General features: G+C 45.0%; 2 protein-coding genes across 2 annotated transcripts in view; both read left to right on the top strand.

The window, feature by feature from the left end:
* Nucleotides 1–416: 416 nt before the first annotated feature.
* Nucleotides 417–25,500, top strand: part of kcp (kielin cysteine rich BMP regulator) — a 45,472-nt gene continuing 20,388 nt past the window's right edge. Inside the window, exons 1-5 of the mRNA XM_029643425.2 lie at nucleotides 417–818; nucleotides 6,079–6,623; nucleotides 6,741–6,813; nucleotides 7,685–7,980; nucleotides 8,125–8,293. Coding sequence (XP_029499285.1) covers nucleotides 725–818; nucleotides 6,079–6,623; nucleotides 6,741–6,813; nucleotides 7,685–7,980; nucleotides 8,125–8,293 — 1,177 coding nt within the window. The 5' untranslated portion in view covers nucleotides 417–724. The remainder of the gene's footprint in view (nucleotides 819–6,078; nucleotides 6,624–6,740; nucleotides 6,814–7,684; nucleotides 7,981–8,124; nucleotides 8,294–25,500) is intronic.
* Nucleotides 10,648–24,237, top strand: LOC115114968 (uncharacterized). Its single transcript, XM_029643426.2, has 4 exons — nucleotides 10,648–14,097; nucleotides 21,830–22,227; nucleotides 22,375–23,627; nucleotides 23,744–24,237. The coding sequence occupies exons 1-4, from the start codon at nucleotides 13,470–13,472 to the stop codon at nucleotides 23,934–23,936; spliced, it is 2,472 nt and encodes an 823-aa protein (XP_029499286.1). The 5' UTR covers nucleotides 10,648–13,469; the 3' UTR covers nucleotides 23,937–24,237.

The following is a 25,500-nucleotide window of genomic DNA, read 5'->3' on the forward strand; positions in this document are numbered from 1 at the left end:
CTTTTAACCTACATCCAATGACATGGTGATTTTTAAAATTGGTTTTATGTTGAATTCACGTTAGTTGACAACTCAACCAAATGTAAATCAAAACTAGACATTGATATGAAGTCTGTGCCCAGTGGGTAGCTAGATAGATAATACCAAGCCAGTGTGACAGCTAAAGCACATTTGTTGCTTTTGAAGTCTGATAAAATCTACATGATTCTGAACACTCTCAAGTCCTGACTTCGGCAGACAAGTTTCAAATTCTAGCCTCAAGCATAAACTAGTATAACTACCTAGCTGTGGATGGCTCATTAGGACGTCTGACTAAACTGACTAAACCGAATCCGTTCGTCCCCACTCAACTGGTATAGACCAGGCGTGTCCGTATAGCCTCCCCGGAGATAGAGAGCCTGCCTGCATCCAGATGTTTCGTGTTTCTGTGACGCGCATCGCTCGTTGACATCGGGGAAGAAGAGCTGAAGTCCGGGTGGACGCAGTTCAGATAGACCGTGTTGGAAATAAGGACATAACTTGTTGGCGCTTCTTTGTTTGTCAAATTAACGTTTCAAATGAATCGATTTGAATGTCAAATTATCGCATTTAACTAGGCTATTTAAATTCCTTGTCACTACTATGGAGTAACTTTTCAAGCGGATTTGAGGCGCGCAAAGTGTGAACCGAAGGGGAACTTTCTTTCTGCGGAGGTGTTCACACACTCACAACCAGCCGTGTGGGAATGGAGGTCCGCTGGCTGAAGACCCTGCTGTGTGTGTGGTTGAGTGTGTGTTCGTCCCTTCGAGCACACCCTATAGATACAAACCATGAGAACGGTATGTGTTTACGATATTGACTCCCGCAAAACTGTTTCTCAGAACAATGGTTAGGTTGCACGGTGTATGTGTGTGCGTGTGTGTGTATGTGTGTAACATGATTTGATGATAATATTAAAAGTATGTCTGCCAGGATCTGTTAGTCATTGTATCTAATCAATCAGTGACTGTGTTGAAATGTTAGACTACTTTTTGCATTAATTTAGGGTCAGTTACATCATTGGAACATTGACACTGTGTGTAGACCGCACAGTCTCTCTTTCTCTCTTTCTCTCTCTCTCTTTCTCTCTCTCTCTCTCCCTCTCTCTCTCTCTCTCTCTCTCTCTCTCTCTCTCATGACTTAGTGAGGTAAAACTATGGGTCCTATCGTAGGCTATGAAAAACAAGTATTATTTTAGATAGCGTCCCTTTTCATCTGTGCTATGACTATAGGACAGGGGGTTTTCTTGTTGGGTTATGTGAATTGGAAACACTCCTGGCCTCAGGTGGATGAAACCCTTTCAAACTACCAGAAACCTTGTTATTATTCATTCTGAATCTGATATCAAAAGAGCCAGAGACAACCACTTCAATAGACAACATACAGTACTCTGTAGTTTAGTGAACTACTTAGCAGGGTTGAATGTTATGCAAAGAATGGTTATAATGTCACATTAACTCTATACACTGTGCTTCTCTGCAATTATTCATTATGTAAGCTTTATGTGAGAAAGGGTTACATGTAACACTACACACAGTGGACTCTGTAACAAGGCAGGGTTACATGTAACACTTTACACAGTGGACTCTGTAACAAGGCAGGGTTACATGTAACACTTTACACAGTGGACTCTGTAACAAGGCAGGGTTACATGTAACACTACACACAGTGGACTCTGTAACAAGGCAGGGTTACATGTAACACTTTACACAGTGGACTCTGTAACAAGGCAGGGTTACATGTAACACTACACACAGTGGACTATGTAACAAGGCAGGGTTACATGTAACACTTTACACAGTGGACTCTGTAACAAGGCAGGGTTACATGTAACACTTTACACAGTGGACTCTGTAACAAGGCAGGGTTACATGTAACACTACACACAGTGGACTATGTAACAAGGCAGGGTTACATGTAACACTTTACACAGTGGACTCTGTAACAAGGCAGGGTTACATGTAACACTTTACACAGTGGACTCTGTAACAAGGCAGGGTTACATGTAACACTTTACACAGTGGACTCTGTAACAAGGCAGGGTTACATGTAACACTTTACACAGTGGACTCTGTAACAAGGCAGGATTACATGTAACACTACACACAGTGGACTCTGTAACAAGGCAGGGTTACATGTAACACTACACACAGTGGACTCTGTAACAAGGCAGGGTTACATGTAACACTTTACACAGTGGACTCTGTAACAAGGCAGGGTTACATGTAACACTTTACACAGTGGACTCTGTAACAAGGCAGGATTACATGTAACACTACACACAGTGGACTCTGTAACAAGGCAGGGTTACATGTAACACTTTACACAGTGGACTCTGTAACAAGGCAGGATTACATGTAACACTACACACAGTGGACTCTGTAACAATGCAGGATTACATGTAACACTACACACAGTGGACTCTGTAACAAGGCAGGATTACATGTAACACTTTACACAGTGGACTCTGTAACAAGGCAGGGTTACATGTAACACTTTACACAGTGGACTCTGTAACAAGGCAGGATTACATGTAACACTACACACAGTGGACTCTGTAACAAGGCAGGGTTACATGTAACACTTTACACAGTGGACTCTGTAACAAGGCAGGATTACATGTAACACTACACACAGTATGTGCAAGTCATAAAACCACTAACTTTGTGTTGTTGTCCTGGTCTCCATTTGGCCGCAGATTATCCATTATATTGACCAGATACTCTAGTGGCCACTCTAACAATGAAAATACATTTCTTAATAAATGGAAGGCAGTCAGGAGGAGGCTAGATCAGGTGGGACCATTTTAGCCAATGTGTCCTATTTATATTAGTATACTCGTAACAATCTAAACATTACAAAACTTACATTCGATCAAATAAGGCACGCATAGCAATAAGGTACACATTTACAAATGCTGTTTTGAATTAAAATACAATTTTACCTAAACACTGAAGAAGGCTGTAAAGCTGTAAAGTCTGAGAATGCTATCCCTGATGCGGGGAAAATAGTTAAAAACATTGAATAATGAAGTAAGCTTTATGCAACATCTTTTTGATTGCGAACCCATTAAGTGGTTAGAGCGTTGGGCCAGTAACCGAAAGGTTGCTGGATCGAATCCCTGAGCTTACAAGGTAAGTATCTGTCGTTCTGCACCTGAGCTAGGCAGTTAACCCACTGTTCCCCGGGCGCCGAAGACGTGGATGTGGATTATGGCAGCCCCCCGCACCTCTCTGCTTCAGAGGGGTTGGGTTAAATTCGGAAGACACATTTCAGTTGAAGGCATTCAGTTGTACAACTGACTAGGTATCCCCAGTTCATTACACCACTTCCTTTGTCTGAATTTGCAGTATTTACACACAGAGTGCAATGGTTCTCTTGATTACACATAGCAAATAAGCCATTCCATATTTTGTTAACCAAATTCGACACTCATTGACCATCACAAAAAAACTCCTCGCTTGGTGAAAGAAAAAAATGAATAAAATGCCAACAGCTGGAGTAGACAGATTTTGGGCCCAGTTATCTCTCTCGCTTCACCTCTTCCTCTCTGATTTGGCCCACCAGATTCCCTGGCGCTCACTGTAGGAACTGATTGCCTGTCAAATCCATATATTTAATCAGTCTGTTTGTCCCCACTTCCTTCAAGATGTCCTACATGGTTCCTGTACACAAAAAAAGCTAAGGTAACTGAACTAAATGACTATCACCCCGTAGGAGCTCATGTAACAGTATGACTTTAGACCGTCCCCTCACCCATACACGGGCGCGAACCAGGGACCCTCTGCACACATCAACAACAGTCACCCACGAAGCATCGTTACCCATCGCTCCACAAAAGCCACGGCCCTTGCAGAACAAGGGGAACCACTACTTCAAGGTCTCAGAGCAAGTGAAGTCACCGATTGAAACACAATTTAGCGCGAACCACCGCTAACTAAGCTAGCGTTTCACATCCGTTACACTCACATCTGTCATCATGATGTGCGTTGAGAGGATATTTAAGGACCATATCACCTCCACCTTAGCCAACAACCTAGACCCACTACAATTCGCATACCATCCCAACAGATCCAAGGATGAAGCAATCGTCATTGCACTGCACACTGCCCTATCCCACCTGGACAAGACAAATACCTATGTAATGTTCATCACTAAGCTCAGGCCCTAGGTCATAACCCCTCCCTGTGCAACTAGGCCCTGAACATCCTGATGGGCTGACCCCAAGTGGTAAAGGTGGTCAACAACACCTGCACCACGTTGATGCTCAACGCGGGTGCCCCACAGGGTGCCCCTGTTCATCTATAAGTGCGTGGCCACGCACATCTCCAACTCAATCATCAAGTTTGCAGATGACACAGCAGTGGTAGGCCTGATTATCAACAATGACGAGACAGCCTACAGGGAGGAGGTGAGAGCCATTGTGGAGTGGTGCCAGGAAAATAACCTCTACCTCAACGTCAACAAAATAAAGGAGCTGATCGTGGACTACAGGACACAGCAGAGAGAGAGAGCACCCCTGCATCCACAACGACGTGCCACAGTGGAAACGGTCAAAAGCTTTATGTTCCTCCGCGTGCACATAACTGATGACCTAATGGTCCCTTCACATAGACAACTACAGGGCACTCCAGAGGGTGGTGTGGTCAGCCCACAACATCATTAGGGGCACACTGCTTGCCCTCCATGACATCTACAACACCTGGTGTCACAGGAAGGCCAAGAAGTTCAAAGACTGACACCATTATGGCTGTCTCTCTATATATGGGAAAGTTATGGTGGTGCTAGAAAATAAATGATCTCTTTCTGCATTAGCCATCAATCTGTTATGGTTGGACAAATGCGTTTATATTGTCTGTGTAGACTGCTCTGTGGCGGAAGTTTTACGTTTTTGACTTTTAAGACAGTGAAATGTGCACCACAAACATTTGTAAAAGAAAAAAAAGACAAGTATTGGAAATAAAATAATATATCAACAAACATTACTGGACTAACAAACTGGCTGACTAACCTTTTCAGGAACTTCAGTATTCCTTGGCCTTGGGTAGCAGCAGCAGATCGTTTCATCTTCTTTATCCTGGGCCAAATACATTTATTCAGTGAGTCTAAATTATTAACATTAGCAGCTGGCTGCATGATTGTTTCAATCTAGCTGCTAATGTTAGCTAGCTATCTAGCTAGGCTACTCTAAAGCTAACATTAGAAGTTGTGTTAGCTAGCTATATGGGGCGGCGGGGTAGCCTAGTGGTTAGAGCGTTGGACTAGTAACCGGAAGGTTGCAAGTTCAAACCCTCGAGCTGACAAGGTACAAATATGTTGTTCTGCCCCTGAACAGGCAGTTAACCCGCTGTCATTGAAAATAAGAATTTGTTCTTAACTGACTTGCCTAGTTAAATAAAATAGACTAATAGCTAGTTTTAGAGGATGATTAAAATGCTTTTATTAACTGCAATTTTCCATTAAAATTTGTGTTTGCTCTCTCATAAGGCAGGCAACCAGGCATGCAGGATAGAAGGGTTTCTTCCACTAGATAACACACAGCTGATTCCACAGACCGGAGAGGAGCGTGATCGAAGAAAGAAACCAAGTGCAGAGTTAAACAACGAGGTGCTGGTGCAACCAAACAGCTGTTTAAAGGCGTAGTTGATGAGGCTCTGTATAGGGTGTAGCTAGGAGACCATTGTGAATCCACCTGTCGCAACGAGCGTGTGGGTTAACTGCTTTCTTTTCTATTGCAAAACGTTTTTCTATGATGTGAACTAATTCATGTCTGATAAACGCATTCGGGGATGCTGCTTTGAAATTGGTGTGGAGTTGCCCCACCAGATTGAAAAGTACAAGGGCAAAATCTGTCTCGCCACATGTTTTCTGGTGGCTCTGTCTCTTTCAGACCCAGAAATCTGTTTATCATGTTGTATCAGACATGGTCTGAAGCATGAGTGTGTATTAGCCAACCTGACAGTGTGTGTGTGTGTGTGTGTATACGTTTGTGTATATTTTGATTGGCTTGCTTGTTGATCTTTCTGTCAATTCTCATTCATTGTCTTGTCTGTCCCTCAGTGATCAATCTACTGGAGGCTCTCAACATGTCCCGCCCCTTAAAGGGTGTATCCAAAGTCCAGGGGGAGTGGCCTGGAACCCAGGCCTACAAACTCCGCCCCCGCTCACCTCACCTGACCCTTCCCGAACAATACTCCCACTACCTTGTTTCCTCACTGCAAGGCAGTCTGGGAATTCACCTGATGGCACGTCAGGGTGCAGACTCCAGTGGCACTCTGCTCTCTTTCTCCTCCTCCTCCTCTTCCTCGCCCCTCCTCCAACTCTACTCCTCTACCCGCTCCAAATCTCTGCGTCTGGACCACCAGGCTGGCTTGGAAGGCCAGGGACTTGCCAGTGTCCTGTTCCCAGGAGGAAGTCCCTTCTCTGGGGGAGGCTGGGTGCGGTTGGCCCTGGCCCTGGAGGCTGGCCGTGTGTCTCTGTTTGTGGACTGTAGAGAGGCAGTGGTTATACAGAGAGACAAAGAGGAGAGAGTCAAACTACAGCTGCCCCCAGATCTAGTCATCACACTGGCCAGCACACAGGGTGACATGGAGAGCAAGTTCACTGTGAGTAAACACACTCACACACATATATTCACATGTACACACATGCAAGTATGCACTCGATAACTGTTTCTCTTTCTCTCTCTCCCCTTCTATTGCTCCATCACTGTCTCTCTGTAGGGTTATGTGCAGACAGCTGAGATCTCTACCAGAGCGTATCAGAGGCGTCCGTGGCAATGTGACAACATTACAGGTACAGGTTTTTTAATCTGGCTTTTGGTTTTATGGCTACTTTGCCATTAAGACAAGTCCATGTCATTCTCTACGAATGAGGAACTGAGTGTACTAATCTATTACTGTAGTATTAGCCCTCCTTCAGCTTCTCACACTCCCTGTCATATAATAATCCAACCATTATGATTGGCTGGAACAGGGTCATGAATTTTGACCTCTTTGACCTCTAGTCCTCTCTGACCTCACTCTGACAGGACCACCCTGAGGCCAGACCACCCAATCACAGAAAGATGTGTGTGTGTGTAGGGGGGGATTGTATTACTATCCTTGTGGAAATCCCCAAAAGTCCCCACAAGAATAGTAAAACAAGGAAAATTCTCCCTCGTGGGACATTTACCAGGTTCCCACAAGGACAAAGGATATTTTAGGCTTAGGGGTTAGGTTTAGGGTTACAATTAGAGTTAGGGTTAGAATTAGGGTTAGGAGTTAGGGTTATAGGAAAATAGTGTTTTGAATGGAAATAAATGTTAGGTCTCCACAAGGATAGTAAAACATATGCTGTGTGTGTGTGGGCATGTGTGCTCGTGTGTGTGTCCTCTTGTACATGCTCGTGCGTGTGTGTGCACTGTGGGGCTCTGGGGACTAGTGTAGATATTATACGTGGTCCCCCGGCTACTTCCTATAGGTTGTATATTTATGAATTCTAAGTTTAGAGTCTAACTGTTAATTCACATTTTCAGACAGATTAACTACTGTTTTTGTATTATATCAACTGATTACTGGCTTCCTCCTCTCCCTCCCTCTTTCACTCTCGCTCCCCTTTCCCCTCATCCCCCCTCACTCACTCTCTTTCTCTGTTCTTCTCCCCTCACCCTTCCCCTCTTTCTCAGATTCTCTGCAAGGCCCTCCCCATGCCCAGCTCAATAACTCTGCTCCAGTAAACAGGGTTGACAGTGGACCTGGGCTGGAACCTCAGCATGATATAGCCAACTACCAGCCACATAACCCCTCTCTCCACCCCCATCATCCCCAGGGCGACCAGCCCCAGAGGGGTGGGGTGCTTCTGGGTCCTCCATCACCCCATGGGGTGAAACCTGTGTCTCAGTCCCAGGGCGAGGACTGGCTGAGGGGGTTGGAGGAGAGGCTAGAGGGCCTGGAGCGCATGCTGGACATGGTCAAGGCCCAGGTAGCCACAGCAAAGTCATGTATTATAATGTGATGTTTTTTTAAAGATTTCAATGGGCAATTGAGGTATACTCATCCTTATTCACGCAAGACTGACTATTGGCTATTTATTTCTGTGTGTGTGTGTCTCTGTGTGTGTGTGTAGAATGTGGACCTGCAGGCGCGTGTGCAGTATCTGGAGGGGTGTGAGTGTGTGAGGCGTGGGTGTGTGTGGGAGGGGAGACAGGTGGAGGAGGGGCATCGCTGGGAGACGCACCGGAACACATTCTGTACCTGCACCTCTGGACAGGTCACCTGCTCTGCTCCTACTGACGGTCGGTACCGTACTGCACACACACAAACACAGGCATACCAGTGTTTCCCACTAACATTTGTTTCAGCAGCAGTGGCAAAGTAAGTGCGGGTGGTGGGGAATATACACATTTAGCCATGGGGCAGAGATACATTTTCACAGTTTTAATGCTAGTTTCTTGCAATTCTACACATTTTGCCATGGTTTCACACTGGGCACAGACATCAATTCAATGTATTTCCACATTGGTTCAATGTCATTTCATTAAAATGATGTGGAATCAACGTTGATTCAACCACCGTGTGGATTTTGCCGTGTTCTTATGTTATCTGAGTCACTCAAACACATAACAAAATCAATGGGGGCCCCATGCCAGGACATTTTTGGTTTGTTTTTATTTTGGTGATTGTTAGGTCTCAAAGATGATCCTATTTAAAATATGTAGCTCCATTATATACTTAACAGTTCCTTCAGAAAGTATTCAGACCTATTGACTTTTTCCACACTTTGTTACGTGTCAGCCTTATTCTAAAATGGATAGAAAATAAAATGGTCCTCAGCAATCTACATACAATACCCCATAATGACAAAGGCAAAAACATAAAAACTGAAATAGCTTATTTACATAAGTATTCAGACCCTTTGCTATGAGACACGAAATTGAGCGCAAGGTGCATCCTGTTTCCATTGATCATTCTTGAGATGTTGATTGCAGTCCACCTGTTGTAAATTCAATTGATTAGAGATTACTTGGAAAGTGCATGTCAGAGCAAAAACCAAGCTATGAAGTCAAAGGAACGGTCCGTAGAGCTCAGAGACAGTATTGTGTCGAGGCGCAGATTTGGGGAAGGGTACCAAAAAATTTTCCAAGGTTCCCAAGAACACAGTGGCCTCCATCATTCTTAAATCGAAGAAGTTTGGAACCATCAACACTCTTCCTAAAGCTGGAGCAATCGGGGGAGAAGGGACTTGGTCAGGGAGGTGACCAAGAACCCAATGGTCACTCTGTCAGAGCTTTAGAGTTCCTCTGTGGAGATGGGAGAACATTCCAGAAGGACAAACACCAATCAGGCCTTTATGTTAGAGTGGCGAGACAGAAGCCACTCCTCAGTAAAAGGCCCAAAAGGCACCTAAAGAGTTTGCCAAAAGGCACCTAAATACTCTCAAACCATAAGAAACCAAATTCTCTGGTCTGATGAAACCAATATAGAACTCTGTGGCCTGAATGCCAAGCGTCACGTCTGGAGGAAACCTGGCACCATCCCTACTGGGAAGTATGGTGGTATCAGCATCACTTTGTGGAGATGTTTTTCAGTGGCAGGGACTGGTACTAGTCAGAGGCAAACATTAAAGGAGAAAAGTACAGAGAGATCCTTGATGAAAACCTGCACCAGAGCGCTCAGAACCTCAGACTGGGGTGAAGGTTCACTTTCCAACAGGACAACGACCCTAAGCACACAGCCAAGACAACGCAGGAGTGGCTTCGGAACAAGTCTCTGAATGTCCTTGAGTATCCCAGCGAGAGCTCGGACTTGAACCCGATCAAACATCTCTGGAGAGACCTGAAAATAGCTGTGCAGCAATGCTCCCCATCCAACCTGACAGAGCTTGAGAGGATCTACAGAGAAGAATAGGAGAAACTCTCCAAATACAGGTGTGCCAAACTTGTAAAAACATCATATCCAAGAAGACTCTAGGCTGTAATAGCTGCCAAAAGTGCTTAAGCAAAGTACTGAGTAAAAGGTCTGAATACATTTACATTTAATGTAAATGGTGATATTTCATTTTTATTTTTATTTATAAATTAACAAAAATGTATAAAAAAACGTTTTTGCTTTGTCATTATGGGGTATTGTGTTTGGATTGAAGAGGGGGAAAAATGATTTAATCAATTGTAGAATAAGGCTGTAACCTAACATAATGTGGAAAAGGTCAAGCGGTCTGAATACTTTCCTAAGGCACTGTACCGTATATCTGGTTTAAGTATCAGATTTTTTGGGAGTGGCGGCAACGATTTATGAATATGGGTAAACACTGCACACACGCACGCACAAGACACAAACAACACTCACCCACACAAGCATCCAATGTGTGAAACAAACAGAGGCATACATTGCTGCCCCCCCAGAATCCCGCCCCTGTCGTAATGGGGGTGTGTGTGTCTCTTTGACCTCTGACCTTGCTGGGTTCCGCTGCCTCTGCCCCCCCTATACCACCGGGACATACTGTGAAACACAGCTAACACAGGTACTACCACATAGAATAGACATTTAAACTATTCTAGATGAGTGTATTAGACTAGACAAAACTTGACCATACTAGTGGAGTGTGTTGGTGTGATCCTTGTGGCTGTTTGGTTTATCTGACAGGTCAGCAGAACATTTGACAGGCTTGAGGTGGGTCAGAACTCTGACAGGTTTGGACACCACTTTATAGAGTTTTGTGTTTTCTAGAGTTGTGTGTGTCATAGAGTTTTCTTGTGTCCTGCAGAGCTGTGTGTTTTCTAGAGTTGTGTGTGTCGTAGAGTTTTCTTGTGTCCTGCAGAGCTGTGTGTTTTCTAGAGATGTGTGTGAGTACTGTAGAGCAGCGATTCACAACTTTTTCCTTTCCAGGGAAATCACTGTCAAAAGCTCTTGAGGACCACCATTAACAGTCGCAATTTTTTTTTTACATAAAATATCTTAGCGGTCGAATTTAGAGTACATTTTTACAGCGAATGTAACAGATTAAACATGACCCCACTAAGCCACCCTTCTTCTTGACAGACTGCTTGCTTAATCCGGAAGCCAGCCGCACCAATCTGTCGTACAGCTGGCGACCGAAGTCAGCGTGCATTCGCCCAGCCGGCCAAACCCTCCCCTAACCCAGACGATGCTGGGCCAATTGTGCGCCACCTCATGGGTCTTCCGGTCGCGGCTGGCTGCGACACAGCCCGGGACACAAACCCGGATCTGTAGCGACGCCTCTAGCACTGCGAAGCAGTGCCTTAGACCGCTGTGCCACTCTGTATAGGCCCCAAAATGGATGTTTGTTAAACAATTTGCGAAATTGTTTATAACATCATTATGTTATTATTTTTGGAAGAAAAACAAATTAAAACAATTGAGGCCCACCTGCAGTACCTCCGCATACCACAAGTTAAAAACCACTGCTGTAGAGTTGTGTTGTAGAGTTGCGTGTGAGCTGCAGAGCTGTGTTTTCTAGAGTTTTGCTTCGCTGTAGAATTGCATGCTGAGTAGTTCGTTTTGTAGATTTTTCCTGAGATGTAAATAGCGTGTAGTGATCTGCTGTGGGGTAGTGCTGTGTTGGTAAACAATCTGGGTTGAGTTTCCCAAAGCCTTCATAGCTAAAGTTGTACTTATCTCTCAAGGACTGAGACCCAAATTACTCTGAAAGTCAATTTATGGTCAATCCGAGATCTGCAGTGGCCATATAGCATTTACAGCAATGCGGCCTCTGCAGAAGTCAGAACATTCATACTTCTTGCGCTTCGGGGAGCTGTCATACGCATCCAATAAATTGGTCTGCACCACACCACTCGTAGTGATTCAGATATAATCTCTTTAGCCATCCAGCTAATTACGAGCAACTGCCTAAACGAAAAGACAAAACATTAGCTCTTCTGAGATGTTGGAGTCCGTTTCCCAGCACTTGACATAGGAGCTCAGCCAAGATAGCATGAGGGTAAAAGGCTGCACAGTTTTCCCACCTGCATCTCCATCCCGAATCTCACAATTGCCCCCCAGCAAAAAATAGCATAGATTTAGGCTATTGTTTATATGTGTATTTCACACTATGTTGAGGTAACAATCAGAGTATAATGCTTGAGTGTATGTCAACCCCAACACATGTTCATGTCATCGTTATCAATCAACTGCATTACTGTTAAAACCGACTTTGACTGCCACCACCACTTTTTACAAACCTGAAAAGGGACAACTTCTAAATGTTATGCAGTGAAAACAGCCAAATATATCCAAATGGGATTTTGGTAACCATATACTGGGCCTGTTACAATATATCAATCATGATGGATTTGACAAATATCCACTTTGTTAGATCAGATTTGTTGAATGTGTGCCAATCCAGCATCCTTCTATCCCCCACTATCTGCTCTCCATTGACCTCTTTGCCACATCTATCCCCATTATCTCCCCGATCTCTTTCAGGCGTTCAAACTCATGTTGGTGTCTTTTAAATCCCTACACGAGGTATCATAAAGATGTATTTTATTTGTGAACTTGTTCTTAACAGTGGTGAGAGGAGGACGGCTCATAATAATGTCTGGAACAGTGTGAATGGAATGGCATTAAAGACATGGAAACCATGTGTTTGATACAATTCCACTGATTCCACTCCAGCCATTACCAGGGGCCTGTTCTCCCAATTAAGGTGCCACTAACCTCTTGTGGTTCTGATAGCCTTTCATAAAAGTTCTCCATGTTTTTTGTCAAGGAAGTTGTCAAGGAAGTGAGTTTGTGTTTATACAGGATGTACCACCCCCACCAACCATCAACCAATCATTTCAATGCGGCGCTATACGGAGCTATGCAGGGCCCTCTGCATTGTTGCTACATTTGGGAGGTGCACGGTGTCACCGTATGGAGCTCGATTTGGCCTCTGTAATCCTCTGGAATCTTAGCAATTGCAAATCACACCCGCCGTACGGAAACCTCCTGACCGCATTGCTGGATCAAGTACAAATCGTCTTTTAAACAAAGTGCTTCATTCATTGTCAAAAATACATTTCTCAATTGTTACTCCCTCAGGCCTGGTGCGGCTAGGTTGTTGAGAGAAAAACTCCACTTTATCTACGAGGTTTTCTGGAAACTCACACTGCTTTGTAGTACTTAATGCCTAACATTAGACTAGCATTGTCCTGATGTTTGATGGAGAATGCTGCACTGAGTTAGGGAGGGTTAAAGGCGCTGTGTGTGTGTGTGTGTGTGTGTGTGTGTGTGTGTGTGTGTGTGTGTGTGTGTGTGTGTGTGTGTGTGTGTGTGTGTGTGTGTGTGTGTGTGTGTGTGTGTGTGTAGGCATGCTGGCAGCCCCGTCCAGAGGGCAGCTGTAGAGGTCAGAGTTTGCCTCAGCGTCGCTGGTCCTTCAGCCCCGCCCATGGCCGCTGTGACCACTTCCTGTTCTGCACAGGAAACAGCAACAACAACTTCCTCTCCCTCGAGGCCTGCCAGGAGCAGTGCATGATGGGAGCCTGCTGCTTCCGCCTGCCCAAATGGAGCCCTCTCATTGGCTACGACAGCCAGGGCAATGGTCGCCATGGATACAACACAACCTCCAACCAGGAGCAGAGTGGAAGGGGCCAAAAGGAGGAAGAGGCATGGTTTGGAGAAATAACTGACAAGAGGACATTGGAGGAGGACGGATCTGATCACTTTGGTTACCAGTGGTTCAACCTGACCAGGCCAGACCAGCAGAGAGAAAGAAAGGAGGAGAGAGGGAGAGAGAAAAATGCTAGTGGGTTTGACGGGACAGATGCTGATTTCATCTACAGCTGTGAGTACCTGTCTGTGTCAGCCTGTCAGGCCAGGGTCAGGGACCTGCAGGGAGAGGGAGAGGCTGTGAGTTTCTCCCCCGGCCAGCGCTGCTCTGAGGTGGGTTGCGTCCACGCCTGTGGCTGCCTCTACCATAGCCTGCCACGGAGCTACGGGGAGAGGTTCAGGCATGGCTGTGAAGAGTGTTTGTGTGATCAAAGCGGAGCGGTGCAGTGTGGGTGTAGTCAACTGACACAGCGGAAGGAGATACGAGACCTGACCCTGAAAGAGAGGCGCCAGTACCAACGAGCCATCAGGAGGCTCTACGCACAGCCAGGTACACCTGTGTGCAGCTAAATCCCAACTAGATAGTTACACCTGTGTACAGCTAACTCCCAACCAGCTAGGTACACCTGTGTACAACTAACTCCCAACTAGCTAGGTACACCTGTGTACAGCTAACTCCCAACCAGCTAGGTACACCTGTGTACAGCTAACTCCCAACCAGCCAGGTACACCTGTGTGCAGCTAACTCCCAACTAGATAGTTACACCTGTGTACAGCTAACTCCCAACTAGCAAGGTACACCTGCGTACAGCTAACTCCCAACCAGCTAGGTACACCTGTGTACAGCTAACTCCCAACTAGCTAGGTACACCTGTGTACAGCTAACTCCCAACCAGCTAGGTACACCTGTGTACAGCTAACTCCCAACCAGCTAGGTACACCTGTGTACAGCTAACTCCCAACCAGCTAGGTACACCTGTGTACAGCTAACTCCCAACCAGCTAGGTACACCTGTGTACAGCTAACTCCCAACCAGCTAGGTACACCTGTGTACAGCTAACTCCCAACCAGCTAGGTACACCTGTGTACAGCTAACTCCCAACCAGCTAGGTACACCTGTGTACAGCTAACTCCCAACCAGCTAGGTACACCTATGTACAGCTAACTCCCAACCAGCTAGGTACACCTGTGTACAGCTAACTCCCAACCAGCTAGGTACACCTGTGTACAGCTAACTCCCAACCAGCTAGGTACACCTGTGTACAGCTAACTCCCAACCAGCTAGGTACACCTATGTACAGCTAACTCCCAACCAGCTAGGTACACCTGTGTACAGCTAACTCCCAACTAGCTAGGTACACCTGTGTACAACTAACTCCCAACCAGTCAGGTACCCATGTGTACAACTAACTCCCAACTAGCTAGGTACACCTGTGTACCGCTAACTCCCAACCAGCTAGGTACACCTGTGTACAACTAACTCCCAACCAGCTAGGTACACCTGTGTACAACTAACTCCCAACCAGTCAGGTACACATGTGTACAACTAACTCCCAACTAGCTAGGTACACCTGTGTACAACTAACTCTCAACTAGCTAGGTACACAATTGTTGCTGTTTTGGCTCTGTACTCCATCACTTTGGATTTACATTTACATTTACATTTAAGTCATTTAGCAGACGCTCTTATCCAGAGCGACTTACAAATTGGTGCATTCACCTTATGACATCCAGTGGAGCAGCCACTTACAATAGTGCATCTAAATCTTTTAAGGGGGGGTGAGAAGGATTACTTTATCCTATCCTAGGTATTCCTTAAAGAGGTGGGGTTTCAGGTGTCTCCGGAAGGTGGTGATTGACTCCGCTGTCCTGGCGTCGTGAGGGAGTTTGTTCCACCATTGGGGGGCCAGAGCAGCGAACAGTTTTGACTGGGCTGAGCGGGAACTGTACTTCCTCAGTGGTAGGGAGGCGAGCAGGCCAGAGGTGGATGAACGCAGTGCCCTTGTTTGGGTGTAGGGCCTGATCAGAGCCTGGAGGTACTGAGGTGCCGTTCCCCTCACAGCTCCGTAGGCAAGCACCATGGTCTTGTAGCGGATGCGAGCTTCAACTGGAAGCCAGTGGAGAGAGTGGAGGAGCGGGGTGACGTGAGAGAACTTGGGAAGGTTGAACACCAGACGGGCTGCGGCGTTCTGGATGAGTTGTAGGGGTTTAATGGCACAGGCAGGGAGCCCAGCCAACAGCGAGTTGCAGTAATCCAGACGGGAGATGACAAGTGCCTGGATTAGGACCTGCGCCGCTTCCTGTGTGAGGCAGGGTCGTACTCTGCGGATGTTGTAGAGCATGAACCTACAGGAACGGTCCACCGCCTTGATGTTAGTTGAGAACGACAGGGTGTTGTCCAGGATCACGCCAAGGTTCTTAGCGCTCTGGGAGGAGGACACAGTGGAGTTGTCAACCGTGATGGCGAGATCATGGAACGGGCAGTCCTTCCCCGGGAGGAAGAGCAGCTCCGTCTTGCCGAGGTTCAGCTTGAGGTGGTGATCCGTCATCCACACTGATATGTCTGCCAGACATGCAGAGATGCGATTCGCCACCTTGTCATCAGGTGATACAAGTGATACAATGACTATGAGGTTAAAGTGCAGACTGTCAGTTTTAATTTGAGGTTATTTTCATCCATATCGGTACACCGTGTAGAAATTACTGCACTTTTTGTGTCATGATGAGTGATCATGTAACAGGGGAGGTTAGCATATTTGTGGGAGTATGATATTCGTGTGTCTAACTTCGTCACTCATCATTATCCACGATTATTGTAGGATTATCCGTAATCATGGTAGCATCCACATTAATGTAGAAGTGTTTAGAAACATATTCTATTGTTATTTACAATAAAAGTTACTCCAAAATGACACAATACCATTTATCATTCACTTCTATAGGGCACAAAATAATCTGAAACATGACCAAAACAAAAAGCAAATGGATCCAACAAATTTGTAGAGTCACAAGCTTGATGTGGCTTTGCGTGCTATGAAAATGGGACCAAATACTTTTTACTTCATTAATACACATGTAAATGAATTTGTGCTAATACTTTTGGTCTAAAAGTAGTTTTTTCTAAACGGTTCAACCGATATGGTTGAAAATACCTTCAAACTAAAGCTGTCAGTCTGCACTTTAACCTCTTAGTCGTTGTATAATTTCAAATCCAAAGTGCCGGAGTACAGAGCCAACTACAAAAATTCACTGTCCCAATACCTCAGGATTTCCGTTAGCTAGTAATAGCCGGCTTTTGGCCCCCCAAAAAATAATGAAAAGCCGATTAAATAAAACTGCCGCCAGTCAATTGGCCGGGAGAAAAAAAATGTTGCATTACTAAATAATAATTTTTAGCCTAATCATTGATGGAAATACCAGTCGATGGAAATACATTTAACTGGTCATGCTTATCAGTCTATAGGTTCATTTACATAATTTAGTGGAATTAAATTGGTGCTTGTGTATTTTTGTTAGTCGTTATGTTTATCACACATGCACAGCATACAGCTACAGAGCCTATTCTGTCAGACAGTGCGAGCTGCTGCTACAGCTCCTCAAAAAGCTAATTTGTTACTGCAAGAGTGAAACATTGTTTTATAAGCCCAATCATTGCGCAACAATTATAAATTCAATCGTATGTTAAAAACTGCTTTGATGGCCACGATTAAAAAGCGCTGCTATTTAAATTTCTCAACTGATAATTCCAATTCGTAATTAAGTATATGTGTTCAAAATGCATACTGCCTCCAGCTCATTTCCAATTCGCTATTCAAGTGCATAGGCAACGGTAGGCAGGCTTCATCACGTCACACACCAACTTACAATGAGCTGGAGGCAGTATGCATTTTGAACACATATACTTAATTGTTTGAAACCTGAACATTTTAATGAATATAATGAGGCACGTCTTGCTTTGCTTCAAAGTAAAATCTGACCTTAAAAAAATACTTCCATATGCTATTGACACCAGAGCTTATTTGTGTCATGTTCTATTGGTTTTCAAATCAACTTTCTTTCATTGTCCAGTAGCCATAGGCACGATCCTAGCCATGCTAGTTGTTGCATCTTTAGATCTCCCCTCTTTCTAAATTTCGAACAGATATTTTCATCTCTCTCACATAAAACCTCTCGCATGTGCAGTGAGCTTTTGACAACAGTGTGTTCCCGCTAATTGCATTATGCAAAGAACTTTTGCGACTAAAAACAACAAGGTAACTAATGTAAAATATACTGTGTCTGTAAAATGTATATACTGTAGGTTCAGAACTTTTGTGAAACAACAGAGATAGATGGGAGGGGTTGAGGGTAGCTGAAGAATGAGATTCAAAACAAACAAAATATAAATATTGTAAATACTACTACTAATGTAACGGATGTGAAACGGCTAGCTTAGTTAGCCGTGCGCGCTAAATAGCGTTTCAATCGGTGACGTCACTTGCTCTGAGACCTTGAAGTAGTAGTTCCCCTTGCTCTGCAAGGGCCGCGGCTTTTGTGGAGCGATGGGTAACGATGCTTCGTGGGTGACTGTTGTTGATGTGTGCAGAGGGTCCCTGGTTCGCGCCCGGGTATGGGCGAGGGGACGGTCTAAAGGTCTAAAGTTATACTGTTACACTAAGATAAATACTACATTGTGTCTGTAAAATGTATATAGTATGTACAGTAGAAGCTGGAAGTAAAAGCCTAAGTGTTGTTGTCCATGAGTTAACTCCAATTAGGGGAGGGGTGGTAGGGTTCTGGGAAAATAATAACGGAAAATATATTTAAAAAAATATATATAATAATATATATATATACAGTTGAAGTCAGAAGTTTACATACACCTTAGCCAAACACATTTAAACTTCACAATTCCTGACGTTTAGGTCAGTTAGGATCACCACTTTATTTTAAGAATGTGAAATGTCAGAATAATAGTAGAGAGAATTACTTATTTCAGATTTTATTTATTTCATCACATTCCCAGTGGTTCAGAAGTTTACATACACTCAATTAGTATTTGGTAGCATTGCCTTTAAATTGTTTAACTTGGTCAAACGTTTCGGGTAGCCTTCCACAAGCTTCCCACAATACGTTGGGTGAATTTTGTCCCATTCCTCCTGACAGAGCTGGTGTAACTGAGTCAGGTGTGTAGGCCTCCTTGCTCGCACAGGCTTTTTCAGTTCTGCCCACAAATTTTCTATAGGATTGAGGTCAGGGCTTTGTGATGGCCACTCCAATACCTTGACTTTGTTGTCCTTAAGCCATTTTGCCACAACTTTGGAAGAATGCTTGGGGTCATTATCTATTTGGAAGACCCATTTGTGACCAAGCTTTAACTTCCTGACTGATGTCCTGAGATGTTGCTTCAATATATCCACGTACTTTTCCTCCCTCGTGATCCCATCTATTTTGTGAAGTGCACCAGTCCCTCCTGCAGCAAAGCACCCCCACAACATGATGCTGCCACCCCAGTGCTTCACGGTTGGGATGGTGTTCCACAGCTTGCAGGCCTCCCCTTTTTTCCTCCAAACACAACGATGGTCATTATGGCCAAACAGTTCTATTTTTGTTTCATCAGACAAGAGGACATTTCTCCAAAAAGTACGATCTTTGTCCCCATGTCCAGTTGCAAACCGTAGTCTGGCTTTTTTATGGCAGTTTTGGAGCAGTGGCTTCTTCCTTGCTTTCAGGTGATGTCGATATAGGTCTCATTTTACTGTGGGTATAGATACTTTTGTACCTGTTTCCTCCAGAATCTTCACATGGTCCTTTGTTGTTGTTCTGGTATTGATTTGCACTTTTCACACCCAAGTACGTTCATCTCTAGGAGACAGAACGTGTCTCCTTCCTGAGCAGTATGACGGCTGCGTGGTCCCATGGTGTTTATACTTGTGTACTATTATTTGTACAGATGAACGTGGTACCTTCATGCGTTTGGAAATTGCTCCCAAGGATAAACCAGACTTTTGGAGGTCTACAATTTTTTTTCTGAGGTCTTGGCTGATTTCTATTTCATTTTCCCATGATGTCAAGCAAAGAGGCACTGAGTTTGAAGGTAGGCCTTGAAATACATCCACACCGCCAATTGACTCAAATTATGTCAATTAGCCTATCAGAAGCCTGGAATTTTCCAGGCTGTTTAAAGGCACAGTCAATTTAGTGTATGACCCACTGGCATTGTGATACAGTGAAATAATCTGTCTGTAAACAATTGTTGGAAAAAGTACATGTGTCATGCACAAAGTAGATGTCCTAACCGACTTGCCAGAACTGTAGTTTCTTAACAAGAAATTTGTGGAGTGGTTGAAAAGTGAGTTTTAATGACTCCAACCTAAGTGAATGTAAACTTCCGACTTCAACTGTATATACAATACCAGTCAAAAGTTTGGACACACCTACTCATTCCAGGGTTTTTCTTTATTTTTACTATGTTCTACATTGTAGAATAATGCGTGTAACGTACTGCCTTGTGTGCGTTGCTGCACTTAAAATATGAAGAAATAATAGTTTGTCAACATTTTAAGCTAAACGATCTGATCTGTTGCATCAGCCTCATTTCTTTTCATGTAGCCTAGGCCTACTGGTTGCATAATTTTGGGATCTATCGTCCCACAACTGTCCCAGAGTCTGTTTGGAATAGGCTATTTTTTCTTACACAGAACAACAAGCTGACCAATAGAATAGGTAAACTTTTCTCCTATGGGGGATATTATATTGACATAGGCTAGTGATTTTGCTGTTCGTTACCCATCTTGTTGGCTGAGAAAAAGTAAATGTGGCAGTTATTTTAACATCTTCAAAGTGCGCACGCGAATTCGGACACCGCCGTTGCATCTTCTAGCTGCATATTCTGTTAAGATGAATAAACATAAATGTGATTTCTGTCATTCTAAGCATCGTGGGTGGACGCCCTAATCAGGTTAATGTATCAAATGTCCGTTAAATTAAAAGACTGACGGTCAAATGTCCGGCGCCACATCTTCCTAACGGAAACCCTGGATACCTGTACAGCTAACTCCCTAGCTAGCTAGATACACCTGTACAGCTAACTCCCTAGCTAGCTAGATACACCTGTATAGCTAACTCCCTAGCTAGCTAGATACACCTGTACAGCTAACTCCCTAGCTAGCTAGATACACCTGTATAGCTAACTCCCTAGCTAGCTAGATACACATGTACAGCTAGCTAGATACACTTGTACAGCTAACTCCCTAGCTAGCTAGATACACCTGTACAGCTAACTCCCTAGCTAGCTAGATACACCTGTACAGCTAACTACCTAGCTAGCTAGATACACCTGTTACGGCTAACTCCCTAGCTAGCTAGATACACCTGTACGGCTAACTCCCTAGCTAGCTAGATACACCTGTACAGCTAACTCCCTAGCTAGCTAGATACACCTGTACAGCTAACTCCCTAGCTAGCTAGATGCACTTGTACAGCTAACTCCATAGCTAGCTAGATACACCTGTACAGCTAACTCCCTAGCTAGCTAGATACATCTGTACAGCTAACTCCCTAGCTAGCTAGATACACTTGTACAGCTAACTCCCTAGCTAGCTAGATACACCTGTACAGCTAACTCCCTAGCCAGCTAGATACACCTGTATAGCTAACTCCCTAGCTAGCTAGATACACCTATACAGCTAACTCCCTAGCTAGCTAGATACACTTGTACAGCTAACTCCCTAGCTAGCTAGATACATCTGTACAGCTAACTCCCTAGCTAGCTAGATACACCTATACAGCTAACTCCCTAGCTAGCTAGATACACCTGTACAGCTAACTTCCTAGCTAGCTAGATACACCTGTATAACTAACTCCCTACTAGCTAGGTACACCTGTATAGCTAACTCCCTACTAGCTAGGTACACCTGTATAGCTAACTCCCTACTGGCGAGGTACACCTTATATATCTAACTCCGTACTACTCTATTATCCGTTTACAGCTTTAACTTAAAATGCTGGCAGTGAAATGTCCCTAACGCAATCCCTGGTACACCTGTATAGCTAACTCCCTAGCTAGCTAGGCACATCTGTATAGCAAACTCCCTACTAGCTAGGTACACTTGTACAGCTAACTCTACTAGCTAGGTACTCTGTACAGCTTACTTTACTAGCTAGATACACTTTTACAGCTAACTCTACTAGCCAGGTACTCATGTACAGCTAACTCTTTACTACCCAAGTGTATAGCTAACTGACATTTGTTCTCTATTATACCTTGGATCAGTCTTGTTTTCATGTTGGATTTTGTGTAGGTGTATGGGATGGTTTCACCAAGCTGAGAGCTGAGTTCTCCCCTCAGGCTGGTGGCCACACCTACTTCCTGCCCTGGCAGCGCTACTTCCTGCGGGTGGTGGAGCAGGAGCTCCAGACTGTGTCGTCATGCCAACTGGGTGTTCCGTACTTCGAGTGGACGGTCGACTCTGGTGATCTTTTGACCTCAGCTGTCTGGCAGCCCGAGATGTTTGGAGGGGACGGAGAGAGAGAGAGGAATGGCGAGAGGGAAAGGGATGAAGAGAGGGATAGAGCGAGTGAGGGGGATGGAGAGCAAGAGAGCAACTATGTCTCAGGCTGTGTCCCCCACCACTCCTTCCAGGGCTTGTCTGCACGGTTCCACTGGTCCCCCTGTCTACGACGGAGCTTCAACACCTCGGTTAGCCTCATGATTTTACAATTTTCCTCATGTTTTGAAGCTGTATACACTATGAAATGATTACTGTATGTCATTGCTAAAGGTCAATAAAGTGATCTTTATTTGTCTGTCATGTTTTCCTCTGACGTTGTCCCTTGGTCTCAGCAGGTGTCTGTGCCTGACGCGGTGAGCGTCCAGAAGCTACTGTCCCAGGGAAACTTCCTGTTGTTCTCCCAGGCTCTGCAGGGGCTGTCTGGGCTATTTAGGCTCTGGGTGGGGGGCCACATGGCTTCTCCTCTGGCCGCCTATGACCCCCTCTACCTCTCACACGCCGCTTTCATCGACAAGCTCTGGACACACTGGCAGGACAGGCACAGAGACGTGCACACTCATGAAGAAGCTCATGGGCACACTCACCTACACACCAAGTACCCGGTGAGGCAGCGTCTCGTCAAGATGAAGCCGTTCGGCATTGCTCCTGATGATGTGATGTCTTCACGGGAACAACTGTGTGTGGTGTATGTACCCATAACCCTCGGAGCTCCCTGCAATGTGACATCATCACTCTATGCCGAAAGAGGGAAGGGCCGCCACAGAGGAGCGAAAGACACTGCCAGCTATCACAGAAAGAGACAAGATACACAAAACAACCATAAACACAGCACCTATGATTACAATGCACAAGGCTATGATGGCTTTGACCACAGTGGTTACAATCGCAATGGATATGACAGACAAGGTTTCAACCGCATGGGCTGGGACCTGCTTGGTTACAGTAAGGATGGTTTGGACCGTGACCACATCGACAGAGAGGGCTATGACATTTCTGGATACAACCGCTATGGGTTTAACCGCCACAATGTTACATGGTTCGGGATGCGCTGGGATGGATTGTTTATGAGGGAGGAGGAGAGAGAAGAGGAGACTCAGGGGGAGAAAGAGAAGGAGAGTGAGGTGAGAGAGGAGAGTAGAGAGGAGGAGGAGAGAGAAAGAGAGAAGGTTATGTCAGAGCTCTTTAGCGACAGTGGCTACAGTGTTTATGGTTTCGACCCCTTTGGTTTGGACCGGGGTGGTTTTGATGCATTTGGATTTCGACCAGACGGATACGATAAGGACAGCTGTAACTGGTTCTACAACGGACCGCACTACCTACGGTTCTACTACCACACCCAACAGCAGCTAATTTCAACCAATCAACACACTCTTAACCACATTACAAGAACCTGCTCTCCAATCACAGCCCTGCCTCAGCACTGGCCTTTGCAGGATTGGATGGCTCTGGATCAAGAGGAGAGCCAAGCCCTGATTGGTCAGCTGGAGCGGGAGTGGGCGGGACAGAAGCATTCTGATGACTACTACACCCACAAGGTGATGTTACAGAGGGGACGGGGCATTTGGCTGCCAATCACCCCAGACAGCAGGTAACCATCAGTCAATTAGAGAGGGGGTGTAAACAGTAGCCAGTGAGTCGTGAATATATCTCTTTAGAGTAGAAGTTGTTATTGTATCTTCTCATTGGTTTGTGTGTGTGTTGTAGGTTTTGTTTTGAACTACACTGGTTTTCCGGTTGTCCTCTTGGCTCTGCCCCCATGACCTGCCCTGACCTCTGCCGTGAAGCACGTTGTCTTGGTAACCCGATGGCTGAGTGTCGTTTGCGGAACTGTGGCTCCTGCTTTACTGAGTGGCTTGACCCAACCACCGGAGCGTACGTCATCTGCCAGGGCTGGTAACCAGTGCTGACCGGCGCCCATATCATTCAGCGTAGTGGAAGATGACTAGAAAATGCTTTTTTTATCATGAAAAACGAATGCATTTCGACTTCAGAGCTTTCATTACCAAGGCTGGTTACCAAGTCTGGAGATAGGACACTTTTCTCTTTCTGGAATACACTTTGATGATGGGTTGGAATGAAAGTCTGCACACCCTGTAGCACTTCCTTTGAATATTTAACTGAAGTAGGAGATATTTAGACATTATGAGGTGTAATCAATGTACCACACTGTATTAGATAAAGGGAGTGAATGTTTCTAGTGTTCTTTGTTGCTGCTTTTACTCTTCATCTATTAAGCTGTTTACCCACCACATGATATTCACCACACACACACACACACCCTGGCATTTGTAAAATGTGTCTTTGTTCTGTCATGTTCCCTATAGAAATGAAAAGGTTACTTACTTTTAAAGCAAGTTCCATCTCCACACACACATATACACACAGTAGGCCGGTATATGTCGAATGGGTCTCTCTGTTCTGTCATGTTCCCTATAGAAACGACCCTGTTGGAATGTACTGTAAACATGATATTATGCCTTCAATCTCTCTCTCTCCCTCTCCCTCGCTCTCTCTCTCTCTCCCTCTATCTCTCTCCGTCTTCTCTTCATTTCTCTCTCCATCCCTCACACTCTCTCATTCCTACCTCTCTCTCTCTTATCTTCTGTCTTAATCAGTTTTTCTTTCTCTTTCCCCATTCTCTCTGTCTACTGTCTTTGTCTCCTCTTGTTTTTTTATGTCCATCTTTCTTTCTGTCCGGCTTTTCTCTCTTAATTGTTTCTGATGGCATCCAGCCGACACACACACACACACACACACACACAGTCAGTCACTCTTATGCAGACACAAACACGCACTCATACACTCTTTGATCTTTCTGCATTGGCCTGCATGCTCGGATGAGTGGCGGAAATGCTTCCTGGCATTGGTGGACAGCCTCACACACACACACACACAAACTGTTGCTCTGACAAGTAAATGGTGTGTTAATGTACTCACCGGGGCAGTCTCTAACTCTGTACCACCGCAGGCATCTCTGTTTATGGTTACAGCTGTAAAACATCTCTCTCTGTGGGTGTGTGTGTGTGTTTGTGCGCGTGCGCATGTGTGTGCGTGTGTGTGTTTGTGCGCATGTGTGTATGTGTGTGTGTTATATGAGCAGTATGCTGTTGTGTCATTACTAAAGAGGAAAGCCAGATGTTCTGGAGAGAGACAGAGAGAGAGTTAGAGGGAGAGAGAGGGAGAGAGAGGGAGAGAGACGGAGAGAGAGAGGGAGAGTGAGTTGGAGGGAGAAAGAGGGAGGGAGGGATATCACGCAGAAACACACATTCCAATTACCAGGGTATTATTTATTCTTAGGTCTGATTGTTTGTCAGATGAGTACATACTGCTGACAACTAGACACCCCCCCTCCTCAGCTCACTACCCCAGTATACCTTAATTAAACACATCCAACATATACACACACATACTTGCTAGCATGCGGACATGGACAGATACGAGTACACAGAACAAACATACAC

The sequence above is a fragment of the Oncorhynchus nerka genome, linkage group LG9a (assembly GCF_034236695.1).
Source record: "Oncorhynchus nerka isolate Pitt River linkage group LG9a, Oner_Uvic_2.0, whole genome shotgun sequence".
NCBI lineage: Eukaryota > Metazoa > Chordata > Actinopteri > Salmoniformes > Salmonidae > Oncorhynchus > Oncorhynchus nerka.